The following is a 24,307-nucleotide window of genomic DNA, read 5'->3' on the forward strand; positions in this document are numbered from 1 at the left end:
AGGTTGCAGCTACAAAAACAAAAATAAAAAAAACTTTGCATCAACTTTCATTTTGGCAATGTATTTACACAGGTTTTCAACACGGGTACAGACTGTTGTATCAACATTTATTCTACGTCAAAATATTTTCTGGCATGTCACACTGCACGCACTTTATGTTCTCATGTACTGACTGAGTTTGAGTGATAGTAACTCAAGGAGACAAACGGAACATTATCTCATGCCTTCTGGTTCTGCCCTTCATTAACAGGATTCTGAGACAAAATATTTGAGTGGTACTCTTAAGGCCTACAACACAACCCTACAGCCGGAGGCAGAACTCGCCATCTTCGGCTGCTCGGAGTCCTCACTGAACTTCCCTACAGCTGTGCAACAATCTCTGATCTCAATTGGGTCGCCAAAAGACTCATTCTGAAGGAATGGAAGTCCTCCTCTTCACCTTCTTTTCAGGTGTGGCTGATGGACATGATCTCTCTTGTACAGATGGAGAGACTCAGGTCCCTGAGAACCAACACGCTTGGAAGGTTCTCAACTATCTGGGACCCATTTTTGGCCTACTTCCACGAGGTTAAGAATGACCAGTAACTGAGGTTAGGGGTGACGGATGGCTCGCCCAGCTGGTATCTTATGGACCCTTTGCGTGGGATCCCGTGCACTTTTTTTTTTACAAACATATACAGTAAGCACCTTATGCGGCTGATAGCGCCATGTTGCAATGTTGATGTATGTTTTTTTCCCTTTCCTTTCTTTTCCTGCGTCTGAGCCTGTTTGTCTTGTTTGTATATTGTTCTCTAAAAATTGAAAATAAAATATAAACAAAGAAAAAGAAAAAGAAAAAGGAGACAAACAAAGGGGAAAGTGACTCACGTATGCATCCAGAGTGAGACTCGGGCGGTGCTCCATAAGGTCTGTAGAAGCCTTCAACGCACTGCTCACAGTTCACTCCAGCAGTGTTGTGCTAAAGACCCACACACAAATATGAATTATGTGTTATATTTATGTCCGATAGAACAAGAGTGCTCTTTGCTGATTTCCCATCAGTTTCATATTCAAGAAGAGCGCTCATTTTTAACACAACAAACTGACATCAAATGAATTTGATTCTTGGAGCAAAGATACGGAAGAGAAAAGGCTTCTGTCAAAAATGTTTTTTTTTTTTTGCTTGGAACATTTTCTATGTCTAAACATGAATTTTCATTGCAAACATCCATCTGTGCACGGTGCTTTGCAAAGTAAATGGTGCTGTTTGCAATACTGAAAAGTCCATACAACGTAAAACACCCGTGACATAACCCCCCTCCACCCACAAACACACGCACACACACACACACACACACACACACACACACACACACACACGGGAATCCGTTTAGACTTGATATGTGTTTCATACCTGGCAGTTGAGGCACACTCCTCCTCCGTTGTACCTGCCGAAGGTGTCTAAACTTGCTCCGCTCTGCTCCACCTCGGGGTCGTAATAACAGTCAGAGGCATGGGAGAAACACTGGCAGGCTGAGGAGAGGAAACCCCCGACACACACACACACACACACACACACACACACACACACACACACACACACACACACACACACACACACACACACACACACACACACACACACACACACAATAGATATGTATTCCTCATCTATGCTTCGGCATAATTATCCAGGACTTCCTCTGTATTTAGCCACCTTAAGCTGCTACTTCTCCAAGATGAGTAATGAATGAATCTGGTTGTTAACTTAAGTATTAAGAGCAACTATCAAATCTAAAGCAAACAGGACGGCACATGTCCACCATGTTCATGAATGGCTAGGGTGGATTTCCCTCCATCCCCCTTCTCTGTGCTTTTGTGACTGCTACAAGGTCAGGTTTCAGCATCCCCAGCTATGAAGGTCAGGTTTCAGCCTCTCCAGCTATGAAGGTCAGGTTTCAGCCTCTCCAGCTATGAAGGTTTCATCCTCTCCAGCTATGAAGGTCAGGTTTCAGCCTCTCCAGCTATGAAGGTCAGGTTTCAGCCTCTCCAGCTATGAAGGTCAGGTTTCAGCCTCTCCAGTTATGAAGGTCAGGTTTCAGCCTCTCCAGCTATGAAGGTCAGGTTTCAGCCTCCCCAGCTATGAAGGTCAGGTTTCAGCCTCTCCAGCTATGAAGGTCAGGTTTCAGCCTCTCCAGCTATGAAGGTCAGGTTTCAGCCTCCCCAGCTATGAAGGTGAGGTTTCAGCCTCTCCAGCTATGAAGGTCAGGTTTCAGCCTCTCCAGCTATGAAGGTCAGGTTTCAGCCTCCCCAGCTATGAAGGTGAGGTTTCAGCCTCTCCAGCTATGAAGGTCAGGTTTCAGCCTCTCCAGCTATGAAGGTCAGGTTTCAGCCTCCCCAGCTATGAAGGTCAGGTTTCAGTCTCCCCAGTTATGAAGGTCAGGTTTCAGCCTCTCCAGCTATGAAGGTCAGGTTTCAGCCTCTCCAGTTATGAAGGTCAGGTTTCAGCCTCCCCAGCTATGAAGGTCAGGTTTCATCCTCCCCAGTTATGAAGGTCATGTTTCATCCTCCCCAGCTATGAAGGTTTCATCCTCCCCAGTTATGAAGGTCAGGTTTCAGCCTCCCCAGCTATGAAGGTCAGGTTTCAGCCTCTCCAGCTATGAAGGTTTCATCCTCCCCAGTTATGAAGGTCAGGTTTCAGCCTCCCCAGCTATGAAGGTCAGGTTTCAGCCTCTCCAGCTATGAAGGTCAGGTTTCAGCCTCTCCAGTTATGAAGGTCAGGTTTCAGCCTCCCCAGCTATGAAGGTCAGGTTTCATCCTCCCCAGTTATGAAGGTCATGTTTCATCCTCCCCAGCTAGGAAGGTTTCATCCTCCCCAGTTATGAAGGTCAGGTTTCAGCCTCCCCAGCTATGAAGGTCAGGTTTCAGCCTCTCCAGCTATGAAGGTTTCATCCTCCCCAGTTATGAAGGTCAGGTTTCAGCCTCCCCAGCTATGAAGGTCAGGTTTCAGCCTCTCCAGCTATGAAGGTCAGGTTTCAGCCTCCCCAGTTATGAAGGTGGGGTTTCAGCATCCCCAGCTATGAAGGTCAGGTTTCAGCCTCTCCAGCTATGAAGGTCAGGTTTCAGCCTCTCCAGCTATGAAGGTGAGGTTTCAGCCTCCCCAGTTATGAAGGTCAGGTTTCAGCCTCCCCAGCTATGAAGGTCAGGTTTCAGCATCCCCAGTTATGAAGGTCAGGTTTCAGCCTCCCCAGCTATGAAGGTCAGGTCTCAGCATCCCCAGCTATGAAGGTCAGGTTTCAGCCTCCCCAGCTATGAAGGTCAGGTTTCAGCCTCCCCAGCTATGAAGGTCAGGTTTCAGCATCCCCAGCTATGAAGGTCAGGTTTCAGCATCCCCAGCTATGAAGGTTTCATCCTCCCCAGTTATTAACTCATTCACCGCCAATGACGTCTTTGACGTGTTATCAGCAATGGCCTTCCCCGCCAAGGACGTGTTTGACGTGTTTTTGTTTTTATTGGTGCAGCGCCTGCAGCAAACACTTGCCCAGCCTGTCACACAGACACAGGTCCCTGCCTTCAAAGGGTAGCCGACAGCACGCGATCAAACACATACCGCAGCTGTTGTTTTATAAATTGAGCAAGAGGAATAGCAGAGAGCGGGTAACGCTTCCTTGTGCAGACAGGAGAAACGCCATTGTAACGCCGAGCTGGAGTCGCCTTCCTCTGTGCCAGCCAGGAGAAAACGGGAGAAAGTAATCAAGAGATGTGTTTGATCATCGGAGGAATGAGGAAATGATCGATCAGTTTGCGAGGGCGGTGAGGACGTGTTGAATAGCCGAGGGGAAAACGGGAACGATCATAGATATGACAGGGAGACATGGACGAGGACGGTGTACCAGAACAAATCAAAATAAACACAGGAACAGCTAGGCAGCAGCGGGCAGAAGGCACTCACAGCAGCCCGCTGTCCTTCTCAAGAGCTATTCAGTTGGTTCATGTAATCGCTGGGCTGCTCGCCCTCCAGTGTTGCTCCTGGCCAATCCCAGCGCCACAGGGCGTGGTTATTGCTTATCCTATGTTGGGTTAGAAATCTAAAAGGGGGATCGTGTGTGTGTGTGTGTGTGTGTGTGTGTGTGTGTGTGTGTGTGTGTGTGTGTGTGTGTGTGTGTGTGTGTGTGTGTGTGTCTGTCTGTCTGTCTGTCGGTGTGTCTGTCTGTCTGTCTGTCTGTCTGCACACTCACACCGAGTAAACTATTGTTGAATGTAAAAAAAAAGCACTTCATGTGTGTATATATATATATTTTTTTTTTGTCATTTGTGTCCTAACGAATAATATTTACATGTCTGATGTCAATACAGTTCAAAATAAAAGAATTGAGAGTGAGTTATGCCTGAGATTGTGCCCTTTTACAAAAATGCTTTTTTCTCCCTTTTCTCTTCCCAGACAGGCTTTTTTTGGTGAACATGGGGTGTATAAAAAGGGTTATAAGTAGAGTACAGAACATGCTAAAAGCTAACTTTCTTTTTGGGGGTGAAAGTAGAGACTTAGATCTTCATTTCGAGGTATTGGACATCACTGTAGTCCTAGTACAGAATTTACTGTGGGTCTTGAAAGATGACCAAACATTATGGAAATACTTGGCCTGTGCCAAAAATGCCAGTCAGATATTGGCAGTGAATGAGTTAAGGTCAGGTTTCAGCCTCCCCAACTATGAAGGTCAGGTTTCAGCCTCTCCAGTTATGAAGGTCAGGTTTCAGCCTCCCCAGCTATGAAGGTCAGGTTTCAGCCTCTCCAGCTATTAAGGTCAGGTTTCAGCCTCCCCAGTTATGAAGGTCAGGTTTCAGCCTCCCCAGTTATGAAGGTCAGGTTTCAGCCTCTCCAGTTATGAAGGTCAGGTTTCAGCCTCCCCAGTTATGAAGGTCAGGTTTCAGCCTCTCCAGTTATGAAGGTCAGGTTTCAGCCTCTCCAGCTATGAAGGTCAGGTTTCAGCCTCCCCAGCTATGAAGGTCAGGTTTAAGACTCCCCAGCTATGAAGGTCAGGTTTCAGCCTCTCCAGTTATGAAGGTCAGGTTTCAGCCTCTCCAGTTATGAAGGTCAGGTTTCAGCCTCTCCAGTTATGAAGGTCAGGTTTCAGCCTCTCCAGCTATGAAGGTCAGGTTTCAGCCTCTCCAGTTATGAAGGTCAGGTTTCAGCCTCCCCAGCTATGAAGGTCAGGTTTCAGCCTCTCCAGCTATGAAGGTCAGGTTTCAGCCTCTCCAGTTATGAAGGTCAGGTTTCAGCCTCTCCAGTTATGAAGGTCAGGTTTCAGACTCCCCAGCTATGAAGGTCAGGTTTCAGCCTCTCCAGTTATGAAGGTCAGGTTTCAGCCTCCCCAGCTATGAAGGTCAGGTTTCAGCCTCTCCAGCTATGAAGGTCAGGTTTAAGACTCCCCAGCTATGAAGGTCAGGTTTCAGCCTCTCCAGTTATGAAGGTCAGGTTTAAGACTCCCCAGCTATGAAGGTCAGGTTTCAGCCTCTCCAGCTATGAAGGTCAGGTTTCATCCTCTCCAGTTATGAAGGTCAGGTTTCAGCCTCTCCAGCTATGAAGGTCAGGTTTCAGCCTCTCCAGCTATGAAGGTCATGTTTCAGCCTCTCCAGCTATGAAGGTCAGGTTTCAGCCTCTCCAGTTATGAAGGTCAGGTTTCAGCCTCTCCAGTTATGAAGATCAGGTTTCAGCCTCTCCAGCTATGAAGGTCAGGTTTCAGCCTCTCCAGCTATGAAGGTCAGGTTTCAGCCTCCCCAGTTATGAAGGTCAGGTTTCAGCCTCTCCAGCTATGAAGGTCAGGTTTCAGCCTCTCCAGCTATGAAGGTCAGGTTTCAGCCTCTCCAGCTATGAAGGTCAGGTTTCAGCCTCCCCAGTTATGAAGGTCAGGTTTCAGCCTCTCCAGCTATGAAGGTCAGGTTTAAGCCTCCCCAGCTATTAAGAGAGAATCTTCTCAACAGTCCAAGGCAATTAGAATCCAGCTGACACAAGCCTCTGCAGGCTGACTGGATGGTTGGCTGACAAGTTTGCATGGCTGACTAACTGTATCTGGTAGGCTGACATCGTGCTTGGCTAGCTGGCTGACTAGCCGGCCGGACAGACAGGAAACAGTGGGGACACAGTAACTCAGTTGCGCGTGATTTCTATTCGCACATAGGATAAGCAATAACCACGCCCTGTGGCGCCGGGATTGGCCAGGAGCATTGAAGCTTGGGACTAAAGCACCTGGGGTTTTTCATCTTTTAAAATAAAGATGTTTAAAAAACTATTGCTTGTTACTTTTTCAGTGCTGTACCTTTTCTCTGGGTAAGAATTGAGCTTGAAATTAACGATAATACATTATATTATATGAGCTATGAACGTGAACACAACACCGTTTATATTATTGCATGTTTTTGTAGATTGTGTACATTGTGTAGATTACAATTATTATTCTTATTATTATTATTACTATGCTAAGGAAGGTAGGTGACCATAATTCATTTCAATGTCCGCTCTCAATGTCCGCTCTCGAAATCGCTGTCCGTTCTCAAGAGCTATTCAGTTGGTTCATGAAATCGCTGGGCTGCGTGCCCTCCAGTGTTGCTCCTGGCCAATCCCGGCGCCACAGGGCGTGGTTATTGCTTATCCTATGTGTGAATAGAAATCACGCCTCAGTTGCACATCACCAGACATACCATAATGATTAATGCCCCTCTTAACTCTTCACTGAGGCCTCTCTGCAACACCATATCAGGGCATCTGCTGCTGGCCTACAACGTTACAGGCAACAGGACACTCTTCAGCCCTGTCCGCGGTGTCTCGACTGAAGGAGCCAGCAGCACATGCAGTAAGCAGAGCGTAGAGTATTTATACGTCAGAAGGTAGGTCACGGTAGGTAGGTAGATGTTCACTTACGCTGACACTCGTTGGGGCTGTCGGTGGTAGCGGCGCGCCACGGCATCTGGTTGAAGCCCGGGCAGCAGCGGTCGCACGACGCGCCACACGTGTTGTGTTTGCACTCGCACTGGAGTCTAAAGGAGACAGGAGATGATGAAACACCAGGATTTACAGATGTTCAGATCTTCATATTCTTCTTTCATTGAAGGAGAAATCAGTGTTTTTGTTTGTTTGTTTGTTTGTTTGTTCTCAATGCAGAAATGCCACTGTGGTTGAAAGCAGCATGCTATCACACATCCCACCCTTTTAGACCAATCAGTGACATCATCACAGGCAGTAATCAGTGACATCATCACAGGCAGTAATCAGTGACATCATCACAGGCAGTAATCAGTGACATCATCACAGGCAGTAATCAGTGACATCATCACAGACAGTAATCAGTGACATCATCACAGGCAGTAATCAGTGACATCATCACAGGCAGTAATCAGTGCAACTCAAAATAATCTGCTGCCTTCCACAACGGTGATGTCAGGAAACAAACATCATGAAGTAATTTCCCTTCCTCAGAAAAATGCCACAGTATCGCTGCGATCTGATTGGCGGAATCACTACGATCTGATTGGCGGAATCACTACGATCTGATTGGCGGAATCACTGCTTTCTTCACCTCCTCTTTTCAGCATTATGTCATCTCACTGCACTGCCTATGCACTGTACAGCTCACAGTATAAAAAGAGTATTGTTATTATTATTATTTATCAAAAAGAAATAGGGGCATTTTTGCCTTTATTGTATAGGACAGTAAGTAGGTAGACAAGAAAGGTAGGTGGAGAGAGGGGATGTGGTAAGGGACTGCACGGGTCGGATTTGAACCCGGGTCGGCCAGGCAAAGGAAAGGGAGTAAGCCTTAATGGTATGCGCTGTACCAGGCAAGCCACCAGGACATGCCAAGACTATTCAGCTCTGTTAATGAATAAAGGAGAGAAACTGCGTCACTGGTTGACGATATACTTCAAAGTTTAGTTTGGAAGTGCTAATAAGAAACCAGTTCAGCCTGAGACAGAGCATGTATTGAATTTGAAAATAATACTTGTTCTGTTGCCTTCCATATAAAAATATTGATTCCCCAAATAGATTTTTTTGAGACTGTATAGCTCACACAAAGTCAGATAACAACAATAGGCCTTTTTCACAGCAAACATTTTGAGGTGGTAAAACAGGAAGTAAAGCAGGTGTAACCAATAACATTAATGAGGGGCCCTGGCACTGGAACACCTAAATGGAATGGAGAACCACCATTAATGGTATTGGTTACAACTGCTTTACTTCCTGCTTTACCACCTCAAAGCGGTTGCTGTGAAAAGGGTCTAGACAGCCTACAGTGGCTGGATCAGAGTGGTTAAAAAAAATGACTCACCTATTTGGGTTGCCGTAGTTCTGCCCACCACACACCTGTGCATGGCCGTGACAAACGCAGCGCCCCCCGATACTGATGTCTTTGATACTGTAGTAATACTGTGGGGAAAAAACAGGGGAACTTTTCTTTAATCACAAGCACTGTTTCCAAGTTAATTGCTATGTTATCAGTGAATCAGCCACACCAGAGCAAACAGCGTCCGTTCGTCCGTTCGTCTTGCTTTGCTGCAGAAGTGAGTCACACGGTGTTAATAAGTACAAACCTTAACCATGACCCAGATTGTCAGTTCCTGAAGTGACTGGGTGCATAATAAAAAGGGCTCAGATAAGAACTGACAGCTGAAAATCAGCTGTTCAACTTAATTGTATTCTAGTTGGTCTATACGACTTTTAGTGTCATCACTCACTCCTAAAGTGTGGGGACCTCCGCCAAGGAGGTTCTGTTTTCTGGTGTCTGTCTGTCCATTTGTCTATCAGGCGAATTTTCATGAAACCTTGTGGAAGGCTGTAGCATGGGCCAAGAAAGAATCCATTACATTTTGGAAGGGATCCCATCCGACTTGGGAAATTTGCATATCAATCAAATAGCAGAAAGGACTATTGGCCTCGCCGGAGGTCTGTGCAGCCTATCTACTGGCCCATACTCAGGAAAGTCCTATCCTGCATCTGCAGCCTGCAGGAGCTGTCTCAGCCAGTGCTGGCTGGCTGTACTAAGTGAATGAACATGATGACTGGACAGATAGACCTGGCACAAAGCCTCGGCAAGGATGAGTGTGTGCGAACAGGAGAACGCAGGTGGGTGAAAAAGCTGACACAAGGTGGAGCAGAGCTGTCAATTTGACTTGCCCAAATGGGGAAAGGAGAGAGTGAAGTATGGCACCTGGGTGCGAGGCAGTACTGTAATGTGCCTCACCCTGCGTGTGACGGTGGGGTCTCTCTGGGCCTTGGAGATGAGGTGTCCCAGCAGGGTGCTGGTGCGGAGGAAGCGCAGGCGGATGTTGGTGGCCTTGGTGAAGTCCCGCAGCACCGGGGAGTAGGTGAAGTTCTTGGCCCCCGGTCGTCCGTTAACCAGAGACACCACAATCTGGATGACACAGAATTCATTTTACACATAGAATCGCAATTTTGGGGTTGCTTTTCCCCACGACTTGTTAATTCAGAAATCAAGGTGTAAGACATTTCACCTCTCCGTTCTCCAAAGGGACAGTCCGTGAGTAGTCCGTGGTGCAAATCTGCTCGTCGTCCAGGATTTTCCGAGCATTGGGCTGCTTTCCAAATGTTTCGATGCACTCGCGCTTAAAATCTGAAAGGAAAACAACAAAATTCATCCTTATTCTGTTAATCATGCAATTTATGTATAGCAATAACGGCGCATGACATTTTCATAAGGGAGACTTTCTGTTTTGCTACTCTCTATCAAAGCATTGATAGAATGACACATTATCTATATCACTGCATTGATACAATGACACAATATCTCTATCACTGCATTGATACAATGACACAATATCTCTATCACTGCATTGATACAATGACACAATATCTCTATCACTGCATTGATACAATGACACGTCAGTGATGTCACATGTATGCATCTTTTTTCCTTCAGAATTCTGACTTTAATCTGAGAATTCTGACTTTAATCTCAAAATTCTGACTTTATTTTCAGAATTCCACCTTTATTCTCAGAATCCTGATTTAAAGTTATAATCTCAAACATTTTCATAAAAAAGCCCATTGACACTGTTTGGATCTCACCTGCAATTACCACTCATCGCCATAGGTGTAGGTGTCACCCGAGAGAACAAAACTGAAATCTTAGAGATGATCACTTTCACTTTAAACTCAGAACTAAAACAAACAAACAAACAAAATGCAAGTGACCCTAATCATCTTCGCTAGTTTTAAATTGTGTGTGGTGTAAAAAAGAAAAGAAAAAAGGTTTCAGGTGACCCTATTTGTATTCCAGGCGACCCCACTTGGGGTCGCGACCCTAAGTTTGGGGACCACTGGGTTAGTGTGTGCACTTCAGCCATCAATCATTCTGTGTGAATAATACAGTATTAAGTTAGATGAAAAGGAAAGCAAGGTGCGAAAGAGACGCCCTGAGATTGTAAAGGAGATGAGTCAGAGCTGTGTCTCCTGGCAGGGAGCACGCACAGGTGCCTCCCACACCCCATAAATCAGAACCCTGATCTGCCAACTGAGCATCTTTGGAGCGTATGGGAGTTGGTATGAGTATAATTATGTTTGAATGAAAAATGCAGAGGGTAAAAGGTTTGTGTAAGCTTTTCCCTAACTTTAGGCTATTTAGAACTGGTGTGACAGTAGGGCCCTTCTACTATAAATTTAGACTAATCGATTGTGTGTTTGCACTTACCAGCTTCTATGAAAATGATAAGCCAAAAATAAGTTGTAAAAATACCTGGAGAAACAACTCAGAGAAAGAACTGCAGAACAAAAGTCCTAATCTTCCCATATGTCCTGTAAGTTAGTTTTCATTTCAATTTTAATTTATTTGAGACAGAAGCACCTATTTCTGATCAATTAAATTTGCATTGAAAGATTCACTCCTTGTTTTTCTGTGCCCTTTTGTGTGTGCACAGATTCAGAGCAAGGCTTATACTTTATATGACATGATGGCCTTGACGTGATTCCCTCTCCCAAATCAGACTGACTTCCCATCTTCAACAGTCTGATAGGTGTGCTAAGTGTAACGACCAGTTATTGCATTAAAGTCAGAATCCTCAAGAACCTTGATTAAGCCCTAATAGAGACAGTCGGCATATGTGGGAACGCCCACAAAATGTTACTACGGCTGGCGCGTGAGTGGGGTAAAACCGCCCATATATCTCAATGGGCTGACTCACCAAAGGACGGTGCTGCGGCTCTAAACTACAGGTTTGGAGATATAGAGCAGGTACATAGACGTCTGTTCAGATGTGCGTTTACTGCGGGGGTTAAATCCCCGATTGTGTCTGCCTGAGCTGGGCTAGCAGCTAAATACTAACTTTGCTGAATGGATAGAACGGGAGGATTTACCCCACCCTGACCACGCCCCCAGCCAGCTAACCCAGCGTCTATGACGAGTCTATCGCCTCAACCTATAGCCGAACTGCACTCCCCAGATCTCACTTATCAATCAAACTTCTCGCTGTTGCTGGAAACGTTAAATCCATCACTTCCTCCAGTAGGTGGCGCACAATTTTTCCTGGGACAGACGCGCTGCAGGCGTTTAGAACAGCAAATGTCATGTTTTTTATGAATTGGCTGGAGGTTGAATAACTATTGTGTTGTATCAATCAGCCATAGAGTGGAGCAAAACATACATTTATTTATATGAACATTTTGCAGATTATGAACCCCAACCCCGGGTGTGAAAGGCATGTTTTCTTTAACCCATTGATACCTGAATGATGCAGCATTTGCGTGTATATCCCTCATTTGTGTGTGTATCCCTTTAATACACACACAAATGCTCCATCAGGTATCAATGGGTTAAAAGGTCACCAAAATTACATTGATCATAGTCAGTGTTGTAGAATGGAATGAATCGATTATTAATTCTTCTCCTGTGAAATTCATAGATGCAGGGTTCATGAGGACAGTGGCGTTTTGTGATGAGACAATAATATAATTTATAGGTCTGTCTGACATGGCACAATCTGTGTGTTTTGGCTATGGCGTAGAAAAACACGTTCAGAGGAAAATCACCCAAGGCTGCAGCTGTGTAGGTCGCAGGTGACTGTGTCTCTGTGTGCCTGTCTGTACATAGATCAGGATTTATCTATGTGTATGCAATTATGATTCATAAATATGTATATCTGCTTTATAGCTTATGGATTATTAAATAAAGCCAATGTAACTTACATTTTCTCTATATCAGTCAGATAGCCCTACTGTAAAAATATAAATTATCATTGGATTTTCACATTTCCAACAGTCCAATTATGTAGTACGATGAACGCTTCTCTCAGGAATGTCCAAATCTAAGTCCAAAAATAAAGTGTTTGCAGAAAAAACAAACAAACATGAAATTCTGCGCTCTGCAGCTCCACTGGGAAGCTTTGAATGACTCAGCTGAGACCAACATGTCAAAAATTCTGTGAAACTTGGACTGAACTGCAGGCTGTTTTTACACGCAGCAGAGAGGAGAGGACAAGAGGTATCGTGTAGAGCAGGGGTGGCCAAACTACGGCCCGCGGGCCAACTGCAGCCCGCTGCCCGTTTTTAAGTGGCCCGCCATGAATTTAACACACACACACACACACACACACACACACACACACACACACACACACACACACACACACACAAAACGGAAAACGAAAAACGAAAAAGGGAAAAAAACAGAAAAACAAAAACATTAAGAAAAAGAAACTGGAAAAAAAAAATTATTCCCCCATTTCGTTTTTTCAATTTAAAAACATTGAAAATGGGTTATACTTGAGTACCCTGACCTGGTCTATTTATTTTTAAACATTTTTAATACTGAATGAATGTTTAATACTAATGTTATGTTAAATTATCTCTGTCTTAACCTGTTGGCACAGGAAAAGAAAATTTGAAAACATACAGAAATACCCATTGTAATAGGTGAGCACATCAATAAACTATGTGTCATATATTTATTTAGGTAGACATTCAATTTTTGATGGCACAAGGGTTTTCTGGTCCAATTTCTTTTCCGCAAAAACTGCCGCGCTTAATATTGTTTGGCCCGCAACTCCTTATATTTTTCTGTATGCGGCCCACAACCAAAAACGTTTGGCCACCCCTGGTGTAGAGGTATTGTAACAATGTAAATAGTTAGGAGGACCCCTTTTTTCATATTATTGTAAACATTTGTGGGCACTTTGCGAAGAAATGTGTATATAAATTCCATATTTTTGTAATTCCTAGGCCCGCCCTGCAGCTCGGCCGCTGCGCGGGCTCGCATACACAGCTCATGCGCAACAAGGAAGTTGTGTTAGCTCGTTGACAGTTACAATGGTTTAGCTGACTTTGGTTTGACATGGGGGATGGATACAGGGCCAAGGCAAAAGTGTTGGACATGAAAGAATGTGACATGAAAACTCACGTGCAAAATACTGCCAGGGGCTGTAGGTGGTGCCATGGTCCACAGAGCGTTCCAGCACCCACAGGTCAGGCCGAGGGGAGTTAGCAAACTTGATGAGGACATACGCCACGTGGAAGAGCTGGAAAGCAGAGCACAATGAGCACGGTAAACAAAAGGCCCGTAACTGATCTGAATGGATTTTTGGCAAAAAGGTTTGTCGTTTCCTGTTCTCTCCACTTGCACCATCGAGTTGGACCTGAGTCTTGGCCGGCAGCACTGACAAACAATACTCCATTTCCTGTCTTGTGAAAGCCGTGGCACAACAACGTCAACTTGGAATGATCTATCTCTCTCTGCTACATCGCAAAGGATCGTCATAGAAATAATGAACTAAAGGTGGGTTCAGTGAAGGTCCGAGCTGCCTGTTTTATCATGGCTACCATGGTTTTAGCATGGTTAGCATGCGGCCATATTGCACAGCAAAGCACAAACAACACGCCAAAATTACAATTCTCCACATCGAGTCAATACAAATGGTGCAGGTGGCGTATAGTGAAAAGATATCATCTATAAGCCCATATATGAAGCAAGTCTGTTCTCTGAGCACCTCTATCTCGTCTTCCATCAGAAAACACAACAGCCATACAAGGGTAGAACATTACACCATGATTGTTCCTGCCAACACTGAGCCTTCTGTCAGGCACATGAAGCTCACTGCAGCATGTTTCCTTTTCAATTCATCATCATTATCATCACCATCATTATCATCATGATCATCATCATCATCATCAGCATCATCATCATCACCATCATCAAGCCCTAAAAGCGGGTGACTTCAGCTTGACTGAATACAGCTGAAAGCTACTACACCTGATAGTCAAAGCCTCCTTTGTTATGGTCTGGCACAGAGTTGGCATGGTGGCCTTTGTTATGGTCTGGCACAGACTTGGCATGGCTTGGAATGTTGTACACCCACCGCTTTCAGACAGACACGGTTCTGGTTCCGGCTCTGGCGCCGTTCTGGAGTCTCAGAACCTTGGTGCCTTCTGGCGAACCAGCCCGTGTTCACACCAGTTTAAGCGGAACCAAAGTGGGAGGACATTATTCGGTAGTCCTTCTTCAGTTTTTTAAGTTTATTCATTATTTGGTCTGGCGTTCGAGTGAACCCAGCCTTGGCCCTCTCTTCCGCAAGTTCGGCATACGACTTGCTCTTTCTTGTACTGCTTTCCGGCTTTTCTTGAGATTCGGTAGATGCCCAAATGGCCACTAAAACATTTGGTTTCCTCAGGAGACCACTGCAAATTATTTTTCTCCATGTTGTCACTGCCTTCTTCCCCTTCCTGCTCGTTTTCACAGCCTAGAATGAGACACGCCCACTGATGATGTCACGGTTCCCAAGGGAAAAACCAACTATTTTTTGGTTCAGCTGAGAACCAACTTTTCAGGTTCCGAACCAATTATGTTTTCGGTCTGAGTGAACGCGCCGGCCGTTTTCAAATTTGAACCGGCACGGAGCCCTGCTGGTGTGAAAACCCTACCTGTGTGAGCCCAACCTGCCCCGTGACACCTGCAGACAGTGTCAACAGAAACCTTCAGGTGGGTCAGGTGAGGAGGACCACCACACCCGTCGTCTTGTTTTTGCGAGGAACTGCAACGTATTTTTTTTTTATCTCTAAGCGACATTATGCTGGCACTGATCCTGAAGCAACATTTATTAGCATGTGTGTGGGACGGGATACAACAGGTATATTTTGCAGGTATATAGGTACCCACCCTCCAGGATTGAAGTGCTGAATGAATACTGTACATAAAGTATGTTGTGTTCTTTAAATAATATACCTTTCTATAGACGTACGCAGTGTTTGAAAGAGAGGGCAGGCCCACACTAGTCGAGCATCTCAGCACCTTGTGGAAATGCCCAGCAGGCATTTGGAGCATTCAGGGATCTGTGTCTCCTTGCAGGAGAGGCAGGGAGCTGTGCTAACACAAACACACATATCAAAGCAAAGAAAAGCAGTGCAAAGCCTCTGCTATGGAGTCATGGACTTGTCGACAAGGCTGCGCAATTATCTTGAAGGATTGCACCCCCACCCCCACCCCCACCCCCACCCCAAGCCTGAGAAGTATAATGACCACACAAGGTCAAGTAGCCCTCTGGTTGAGAGATTCAGAGACAGTTCAAGGGGCGGATAGGAAACTAGTCTGGCCTCGTCCTCTCAAAAGCTGTCAACGTAATAGAGAGGCAAAGTGAACGTCACTTCCTGCTTCGGCACTGTACCAGAGATTTTCTTCCGCCATTTATTTTCCCATAGACATTTCATAAAATGCTTATGAAAATAGTTTTACTCGGTCAAACCAAACAGTTCAGCTATATTTAGAATCGGGAGAGACCATAGATAGAACATTTCTCTCGGACCCCCAAAAAATATTTTCTTTAAACCTGCATTTTTTTAACGTTTTGGTCCAAGACGAGTGAAATGTTATACGATCTCTCCTGTTTCTAAATCTGAACCGTTTGGTTTGAACAAGTACAACTATTTTTATAAGCATTTTACAAAATGTCTATGGGAAAATAAATGGCGGATGAAAATCTCTGGTACAGTGCTGAAGCAGGAAGTGACGTTCCACTTTGGCTCTCTATTGTTAATAAACATCAAAATCATTCGCCTGCACATCAGCAGACGCTATCGTTTAATCAGTTTCATCATTGGGCAAAATAAGATAAGTGAAATGTCAGATAGCTTAAGACACCCCCCCCCCCCCACACCTTCAATCTGACCTCAACTTTGCATGGGGTGTGTCCCAACACTAATCAGAGAACACTTCCACCCACACGCAACAGGAAGCACCAAGACAAAAAGGCTAAATGCGAGCACACAAACAAGAAGACGTGGGCCGGCCGCCATCCTGCTAAAAACAGAAGCAGCGCTTTCTCACATGGCTGAGCTGCCTGTAATGATCATCAATACAGTAGCTCGGCTGAGGAGTGGGAGGAGGTCTGGCTGCTTCACACGAGCTGCGGTGGTGACGTTACGGGAGAGACAGGAGGGAGAGACGGGGGGAGAGACAGGAGGGAGAGACGGGGGGGAGAGACAGGAGGGAGAGACGGGGGGAGAGACAGGAGGGAGAGACGGGGGGAGGAGGACTAAAGAGGCTAGCTGCAGCCAGAGACGTGCCGACTGGCATGTGGACCCATCTCAGATTCCAAACATAGCGTCACATTCCGCCCCCCCTAATGCCCCCCGCCGTAGCAGGACATGCCACTGCCTTCAGGAACCTGTTACTGACAAGCAATGCACAACGGTGAAAAAGGGTCTCGGGCCAGAGAATCCCCCCCCACCTGTTAATAACGTAGATACAGACGAGATCAAGACGCTAAGCCTCCCACCGCAAGTGATTCTCCAGTTTCCCAGGTGGAGCCGTGCCCGCTAATACCGCTATCATAAAAATAACATCTAAATCATCTTATATCTCCTTTCCCCCCAGAGTAATGCAAAGCCCGCTGGTCCACCGGGCCAAAGCTGAGCCCCCCTACCGGGCCTAAGCATCAGGGATTTTTTTTTAATGTATTTTTAATATATAGATTTTTTGGTCAAATTTTGCTTATGGAGGCTGTGTCAGCTTTTTTAAATGATCAATTCCCACGATTCCGTCTGTGATTCTGTTGTCACATAAACCAAGGGTTCCCAAACCTTTCAGCTCCCGACCCCCGAAAAAAGGGTGCCCAGAGGCTCGCCACCCCCAATATCCCCCAAGGTGGTTGAAGGATACAAACATTTGTGCGCACATGATAATTTTGTAAACAAAACAAACAGTTATGGTTAAAATGTGCTCTTTTCAATAGTTTTTAAATTGTATTTCACACATTTTTTGTGGTTCACATATCCCGGCCCCCATTTTGGGAACCACTGACATGTCTGTTATCACAGAGACTATAGGGCCCTACCTACCCCATCAGTCTGTTATCACAGAGACTATAGGGCCCTACCTACCCCATCAGTCTGTTATCACAGAGACTATAGGGCCCTACCTTAATGCTGTCATCAGTCTGTCACTGGCCCCCGTCACAAAAGACACTTGGCCCCGCGGCGGCGTGGCCCCTGTAAAAGGATACTTGCCACTGGGCTTAACAACTATTCTGGGGGGTCTGATCCAAAAAGACTGAATCAGACAATGCAACCATTTCTTCTGCTTTAGCCTCCCTCATATGGAAACTCTGGAGATCCAGTTACTCAGAGAGACTGGCATCAAACTCATGCATATAACCTCAGTCAAAAGCCATCTAGCCTGACTGCCTTATAGTGCCATTTACTGTATCTGATACTGACTCCATGCCAGGAACTGAGTGACAGAGCGGAGAATCCTCCTGAGACAGGGCCTGTCAGAGACAGACTGGGAAGACAGGGCCTGTCAGAGACAGACTGGGAAGACAGGGCCTGTCAGAGACAGACTGGGAAGACAGGGCCTGTCAGAGACAGACTGGGAAGACAGGGCCTGTCAGAAACAGACTGGGAGGACAGGGCCTGTCAGAGACAGACTGGGAAGACAGGGCCTGTCAGAAACAGACTGGGAGGACAGGGCCTGTCAGAAACAGACTGGGAGGACAGGGCCTGTCAGAAACAGACTGGGAAGACAGGGCCTGTCAGAGACAGACTGGGAAGACAGGGCCTGTCAGAGACAGACTGGGAAGACAGGGCCTGTCAGAGACAGACTGGGAAGACAGGGCCTGTCAGAGACAGACTGGGAAGACAGGGCCTGTCAGAGAGACAGACTGGGAAGACAGGGCCTGTCAGAGAGACAGACTGGGAAGACAGGGCCTGTCAGAGACAGACTGGGAAGACAGGGCCTGTCAGAGACAGACTGGGAAGACAGGGCCTGTCAGAGAGACAGACTGGGAAGACAGGGCCTGTCAGAGACAGACTGGGAAGACAGGGCCTGTCAGAGACAGACTGGGAAGACAGGGCCTGTCAGAGAGACAGACTGGGAAGACAGGGCCTGTCAGAGACAGACTGGGAAGACAGGGCCTGTCAGAGACAGACTGGGAAGACAGGGCCCGTCAGAGACAGACCGGGAAGACAGGGCCTGTCAGAGACAGACTGGGAAGACAGGGCCTGTCAGAGACAGACAGAGTCCTCCTGAGACAGAGCGTGTCAGAGAGAGACAGACTGGGAGAGACAGGGCCTGTCAGAGACAGACTGGGAGAGACAGGGCCTGTCAGAGACAGACTGGGAGAGACAGGGCCTGTCCTGGCACGGCTCTGCTTCAAACCAGGCCCGTCTTTCCATCTTTGCCCTGCCAGTCTAAACACACACACACACGACTTGAATGATGTCCAGCAGCTATTGTTTGGAGCGGGCGTGAGATCTGGTGACGGCATGCTGGGCTCGGCGTAGCAGGATTGTGATGGCGTACACAGACAGACATGGAACACATTGACAAGCAGTTGGAAAAGCAGTTGAGCGGAGCCATCCTCGGCCCCGCCCTCTTATCTGCAGCCTCCGGCTTTAGAACAGAGCGACGTGCCAACAGCTTATGAGCAGGGGGGCTGTCAGTTGCCAAAAGAGAGGTCAGAGGTCGAGCCCGTGACAGGTATGGACTGTTTTGACACCTATCCTCTCTCCGCCTTCTGCGCCCCGTCTCACATTCCTGACCGTGTGACCCCAATAAAAGTGTCACGTATACAACGTATAAAGTATGCAAATCTCCCCCTGTAAACCCCCTATTATCACAACAGGCCCGGCAGAACCAGCCAAACCCCCCGATGACCCAACACCATTCTCACCACCGGCTAACTGCACCCTGACCGAATGTAACCCGCTCGCTCTCTCTCTCTCTCTCTCAGGTGCCCATGCAGACACACCCAAGCACCCACCACATGCATGCACGCACACACACGCACGCACGCACACACACACACACACACACACACACACACGCACGCACGCACGCACACACACACACACACACACACACACACACACACGCACACGCACACACACGCACACATCATCACTCCTAGATTATTGACCTCTGAAGGTTCATGGCTTGTGTGTGTGTGTGTGTGTGTGTGTGTGTGTGCGTGTGCGTGCGTGCGTGCGTGTGTGTGTGTGTGTGTGTGTGTGTGTGTGTATGTGTGTGTGACAGCTCTTGCGTGATCTATGTGTGCCCTTAAATTCCTGCCCTAAGTCCACACATGCCTGCACTTCAGCAGGTGAAGGAGCCAGGCGCTGTTTCATTCTCACACTATCAAAATCTGAATCATAATCTCTTTGTGTTGATCAAATGGAGCGTAGTGTAAAATGGACTGATTAAAGCAGGACTAAACCCCAACAACACACTATTTTTTCAGGTTTTAACCAATATGGCTTTTGGTGTGGTGTGTGAAGGATTCTGGTCAAAATCTCCACATTTAAGACCAAACTGTTACAATTGTACAGACTGTATCATTTTTTGGCAGCAAGAGTGCCCTCTATGGGTTCAAACCTGCTTTTTTTGGGCGGGCCTCAGAAGAATGGCCGATTTGGTACAACGTTACGTCACGGTGGTGTTTGCGCGTGGTGTATATTATCAGCTTTATTTTATCCATTAAATGAAGCACAAGCCATTCCTGGGTGCTGGGATAACGCAGGGCATTATGGGTAATCGGCTACTGTGGCTAATGTTAGCGGCTAACGTTAGTTACTTTACATGGCAGTAAAACGCCACTGAATGACCAAATTGACATAACTTTTCACCATTTCGAGTAACACTGTTGCCATACGGACCACCAGCGTTGGTTAGTTGTTTATAACGTGGCTATATTTATAACGTACTCTATCTTTGATACACCTTCTCCTCCTCTATGCGGGGAAAAGTGTCATGGCGCCGTTTCCGGTTTATCTTTCCGGTCTGAACCAATCAATGGTCTGAACACAGCCAAAGAGTATATTGAGACAAGAGGAGATGCTCTTCTGCTTCTGTCATTGTTTTTTCTAATCAAGCAGAATGCCGTTTTTGCCAGAAATCTGGGGGGTAAGTCACCCTTTAAGTATTTCTCGCAGGCTTTTTGTATTAGAATCTCTGGTATCTGCAACCAGTACTCTTCATTTGTTCCACAGCCATGCATTTGGTTTGTCATTTATTCATTGTACAGGAGTAACTAAGGATATTGTATTTCCATAATAGCAAGTACTGGATGTACAGTATGTATATATGCTTTAAGCGTAGGTATAAATAGATGACAGATCTAATATCTTGATTAAATAGGCAGAGCATTTTGTGAGCTAGCAAACCAACACACATCAGTAATAATAATAATCAAGTGCAGTTGAGAAGCACATATATGTCCTAATCCCAAATTCCACGTAGAGGCCATGACAGAGCCAAGAGGAGTAAATCTGCTGTCAGTTCCTGACAGATAGAAGCCATGTGAGGGACCTCCTGAGTGTCTGGTGTTAAGAGAGGAGAGCCAAGAGGAGTAAATCTGCTGTGAGATCCTGACAGATAGAAGGCATCTGAGCGAGCTTCCTGAGTGTCTGATGTTAGAGAGGAGGAATGCCACGCAGAGACGAGAGGAGGCATCACCTTCTGTTGGACTGGATCAGCCCTGCCAGACAGAGCGCATTGCAGCACAGTGGGGTGGAGCAGTCCTATTCCAGTTTGAAACAATGCAATGTACAACTGTTTGTCCATGTGCAACAGGTGGCGCTGGAAAGGAGGGGTGTATTTCTCTCTGTCTCCATGGGAAAATAATCCCCTGACAACAGAATTAGTGATACCCCCCTGACAGGAGAAGCAGTAAGAGGAGTTGGTTAACAGCTCTAGGGACCTCTCTCTCGGTGTATATAATAGAAAACATAAATGCAAGTTTCTACTTGTCACCAATCTTCTTATTGTAAAAGCCTGTGGTGCAGCTTAGCAGCTGAACATGAACACGTTTTTGTGTGCAGGCCTACTTCATGTTTGCTTATTTATGAAATGCTATTACAGTGCGGTGTGAGTTGCAGAGTCAAATTGGACAATTAAATGCATTTTCCCCCCCTCCCTCATAACCATTGTGTTTAAGATTTGCATTCTTTACATCACCATGAGAGCTCTCAAGATTAGGTTGATGTTGTAGAATGGAATGAATCAATACATTCTTCTTCTCCGGCTAAAACCAGCACCTCGAGCCAAAATGAGACGGTGGAGGACAACTTTGAGGGACAACCCTTTGAGATCAAAATAATTGAGCCAGGAGTCAGGAAGTCATCTTAAATGATTGTATTTAGCCATACATATACATATCTTTGCAAAAAAGAAAGCCATTTGCAAAAAGACTGCCTGGTGATGATTTGACAGGAATATACAGCATACAGTAGATGCAGGATTCATGAGGACAGTGGCGTTTTGTGGAGAGACAATATCCTTTATAGGTGTGACTGAGACATGGCACAAACTGTTTTGACTATCTAGCAGAGAAAAACAAGTTCAGGGTCAGAGAGGGCTGCAGGAGCCAAGGCCACACAGCTGTGTGTGTCAGAGCAGAGGTGATTGTGTGTCTGTCTGTTACATTGTATCTACTGTATGTGGAAAAGTCTGCATCTGAGTGCGTCAGTGCCTGAAAACTCTGCACCTGAGTGCGTCAGCGCCTGAAAACTCTGCACCTGAGTGTGTCAGCGCCTGAAAACTCTGCACCTGAGTGTGTCAGCACCTGAAAACTCTGCACCTGAGTCCGTCAGCGCCTGAAAACTCTGCACCTGAGTGTGTCAGCACCTGAAAACTCTGCACCTGAGTGTGTCAGCACCTGAAAACTCTGCACCTGAGTGCATCAGTGCCTGAAAACTCTGCACCTGAGTGCATCAGCGCCTGCGTCAGTAGGCCTGTCACCAATGATTAGCATGTCTATGAATGGATGGAAAGCCCTTGAACAGGTGAACATATTCTGAGTTAACAGCCACAATTCTTTTCCACAGCGGAGCGCTGCAGTCCAACAGCGACCCGTGATCCAGCCTCCAAGCCAGACTGCTACTGCTAACTAGCAGGAGTCAGGCCAGCTAACTGCTAACTAGCAGGAGGCAGCAGGCTGCTAGCAGGGTGATCCAGCCTCCAAGCCAGACTGCTACTGCTAACTAGCAGGAGTCAAGCCAGCTACTGCTAACTAGCAGGAGTCAGGCCAGCTACTGCTAACTAGCAGGAGTCAGGCCAGCTAACTGCTAACTAGCAGGAGTCAGGCCAGCTACTGCTAACTAGCAGGAGTCAAGCCAGCTACTGCTAACTAGCAGGAGTCAAGCCAGCTACTGCTAACTAGCAGGAGTCAGGCCAGCTACCTGCTAACTAGCAGGAGGCAGCAGGCTGCTAGCCAGACTGCTACTGCTAACTAGCAGGAGGCAGCAGGCTGCTAGCCAGACTGCTACTGCTAACTAGCAGGAGTCAGGCCAGCTACCTGCTAACTAGCAGGAGGCAGCAGGCTGCTAGCCAGACTGCTACTGCTAACTAGCAGGAGGCAGCAGGCTGCTAGCCAGACTGCTACTGCTAACTAGCAGGAGTCAGGCCAGCTAACTGCTAACTAGCAGGAGGCAGCAGGCTGCTAGCCAGACTGCTACTGCTAACTAGCAGGAGTCAGGCCAGCTAACTGCTAACTAGCAGGAGGCAGCAGGCTGCTAGCCAGACTGCTACTGCTAACTAGCAGGAGTCAGGCCAGCTACCTGCTAACTAGCAGGAGGCAGCAGGCTGCTAGCCAGACTGCTACTGCTAACTAGCAGGAGGCAGCAGGCTGCTAGCCAGACTGCTACTGCTAACTAGCAGGAGGCAGCAGGCTGCTAGCCAGACTGCTACTGCTAACTAGCAGGAGGCAGCAGGCTGCTAGCCAGACTGCTACTGCTAACTAGCAGGAGTCAGGCCAGCTACCTGCTAACTAGCAGGAGGCAGTAGGCTGCTAGCAGAGTTGTAAATATCTGCTGGCTTGGCCTGGCGCCTCAGGCAGCCCAGCTAAACACAGGCACTTACATCACCTCTATCGTCACCACAGCATTACTGTAGCCAGGGACACGTCTAATAGCCAATCATGTCTCTAGGGGTAGCAGCCAGTTGGACCATGCCAGCTGCACTATATGAAGTGTTTATTACCTAACATAGGTAATAGGCTAGACCCGTTTTTCCTCAATGATTTCCTCAGTCGTTGTCCTCAATTTGTGCCACTCCAAATTGTGTGTGAACATATTCAAAACTCTTGATTTAAGTCTGCCCATACTGTTTTTGCTACTTTGTGATGTCATTGTCACCTGGTGTCTGATTTGGACATTATGGAGTGCAACCATACAATGAATCTGTACCAGCAACACAAATAGTGTAATAAACCGCAGTCTATAAATAAAATCTACAATATCATGTGGATATTTTAACAAGTGGGCACCATAGTCAGTCCAAAACACATGTATTGCCAATTTGGCCCATGGCCCAGACAAGTGTATCTGTGAAGACTTTCCTCGCACAAACACAACAGCACAAACCTGCTACAGGAGCAACGTTGGCAGTCACATAGAGATCCAAAGTGGAACGTCACTTCCTGCTTCAATCAACACTGTACCAGAGATTTTCATTCGCCATTTATTTTCCCATAGACATTTGGTAAAATGCTTATAAAAAGAGTTTTACTTGTTCAAACCAAACGGTACAGATATATTTAGAAACAGGACATTTCACTCTGACCAAAACGTAAAAAAAATGCGGGTTTAAAGAAAAACAAAATTTGGTTGCCAGACCAAGTTTTGGTTTGAGAGTGAAATGCTCTATGGTCTCTCCCAATTCTAAATATAGCTGAGCCGTTTGGTTTGAACAAGTAAAACTATTCTTCTAAGCATTTTACGAAATGTCTATGGGAAAATAAATGGCGGAAGAAAATCTCTGGTACAGTGCTGAAGCAGGAAGTGACGTTCACTTTGCCTCTCTATTGAACAGCATCACGCTCGGTTGTAGCTGAATGTGTGTTC

The 24,307-nt window shown here is 46.4% G+C and overlaps 1 protein-coding gene and 1 long non-coding RNA gene across 2 annotated transcripts in view; both read right to left on the bottom strand.

Moving 5' to 3' along the window:
- The window catches only part of LOC310797068, a 2,768-nt gene extending 1,336 nt beyond the window's left edge, over positions 1 to 1,432 (bottom strand). The window contains exons 1-2 of the long non-coding RNA XR_014553703.1: positions 1,394 to 1,432; positions 868 to 958 (exon numbers count right to left, since the gene is read on the bottom strand). This is a non-coding gene — a long non-coding RNA (uncharacterized lncRNA). The remainder of the gene's footprint in view (positions 1 to 867; positions 959 to 1,393) is intronic.
- The window catches only part of LOC310797067 (laminin subunit alpha-3-like), a gene marked incomplete at its 5' end in the record, with an annotated part of 112,760 nt that overhangs the window by 79,461 nt on the left and 8,992 nt on the right, over positions 1 to 24,307 (bottom strand). The window contains one exon of the mRNA XM_083659353.1: positions 13,380 to 13,497. Within this exon, the coding sequence (XP_083515479.1) occupies positions 13,380 to 13,497 (118 nt within the window). The remainder of the gene's footprint in view (positions 1 to 13,379; positions 13,498 to 24,307) is intronic.

The sequence above is a fragment of the Poromitra crassiceps genome, assembly GCF_964638095.1.
Source record: "Poromitra crassiceps genome assembly, chromosome: 23".
Taxonomy (NCBI): Eukaryota; Metazoa; Chordata; class Actinopteri; order Beryciformes; family Melamphaidae; genus Poromitra; species Poromitra crassiceps.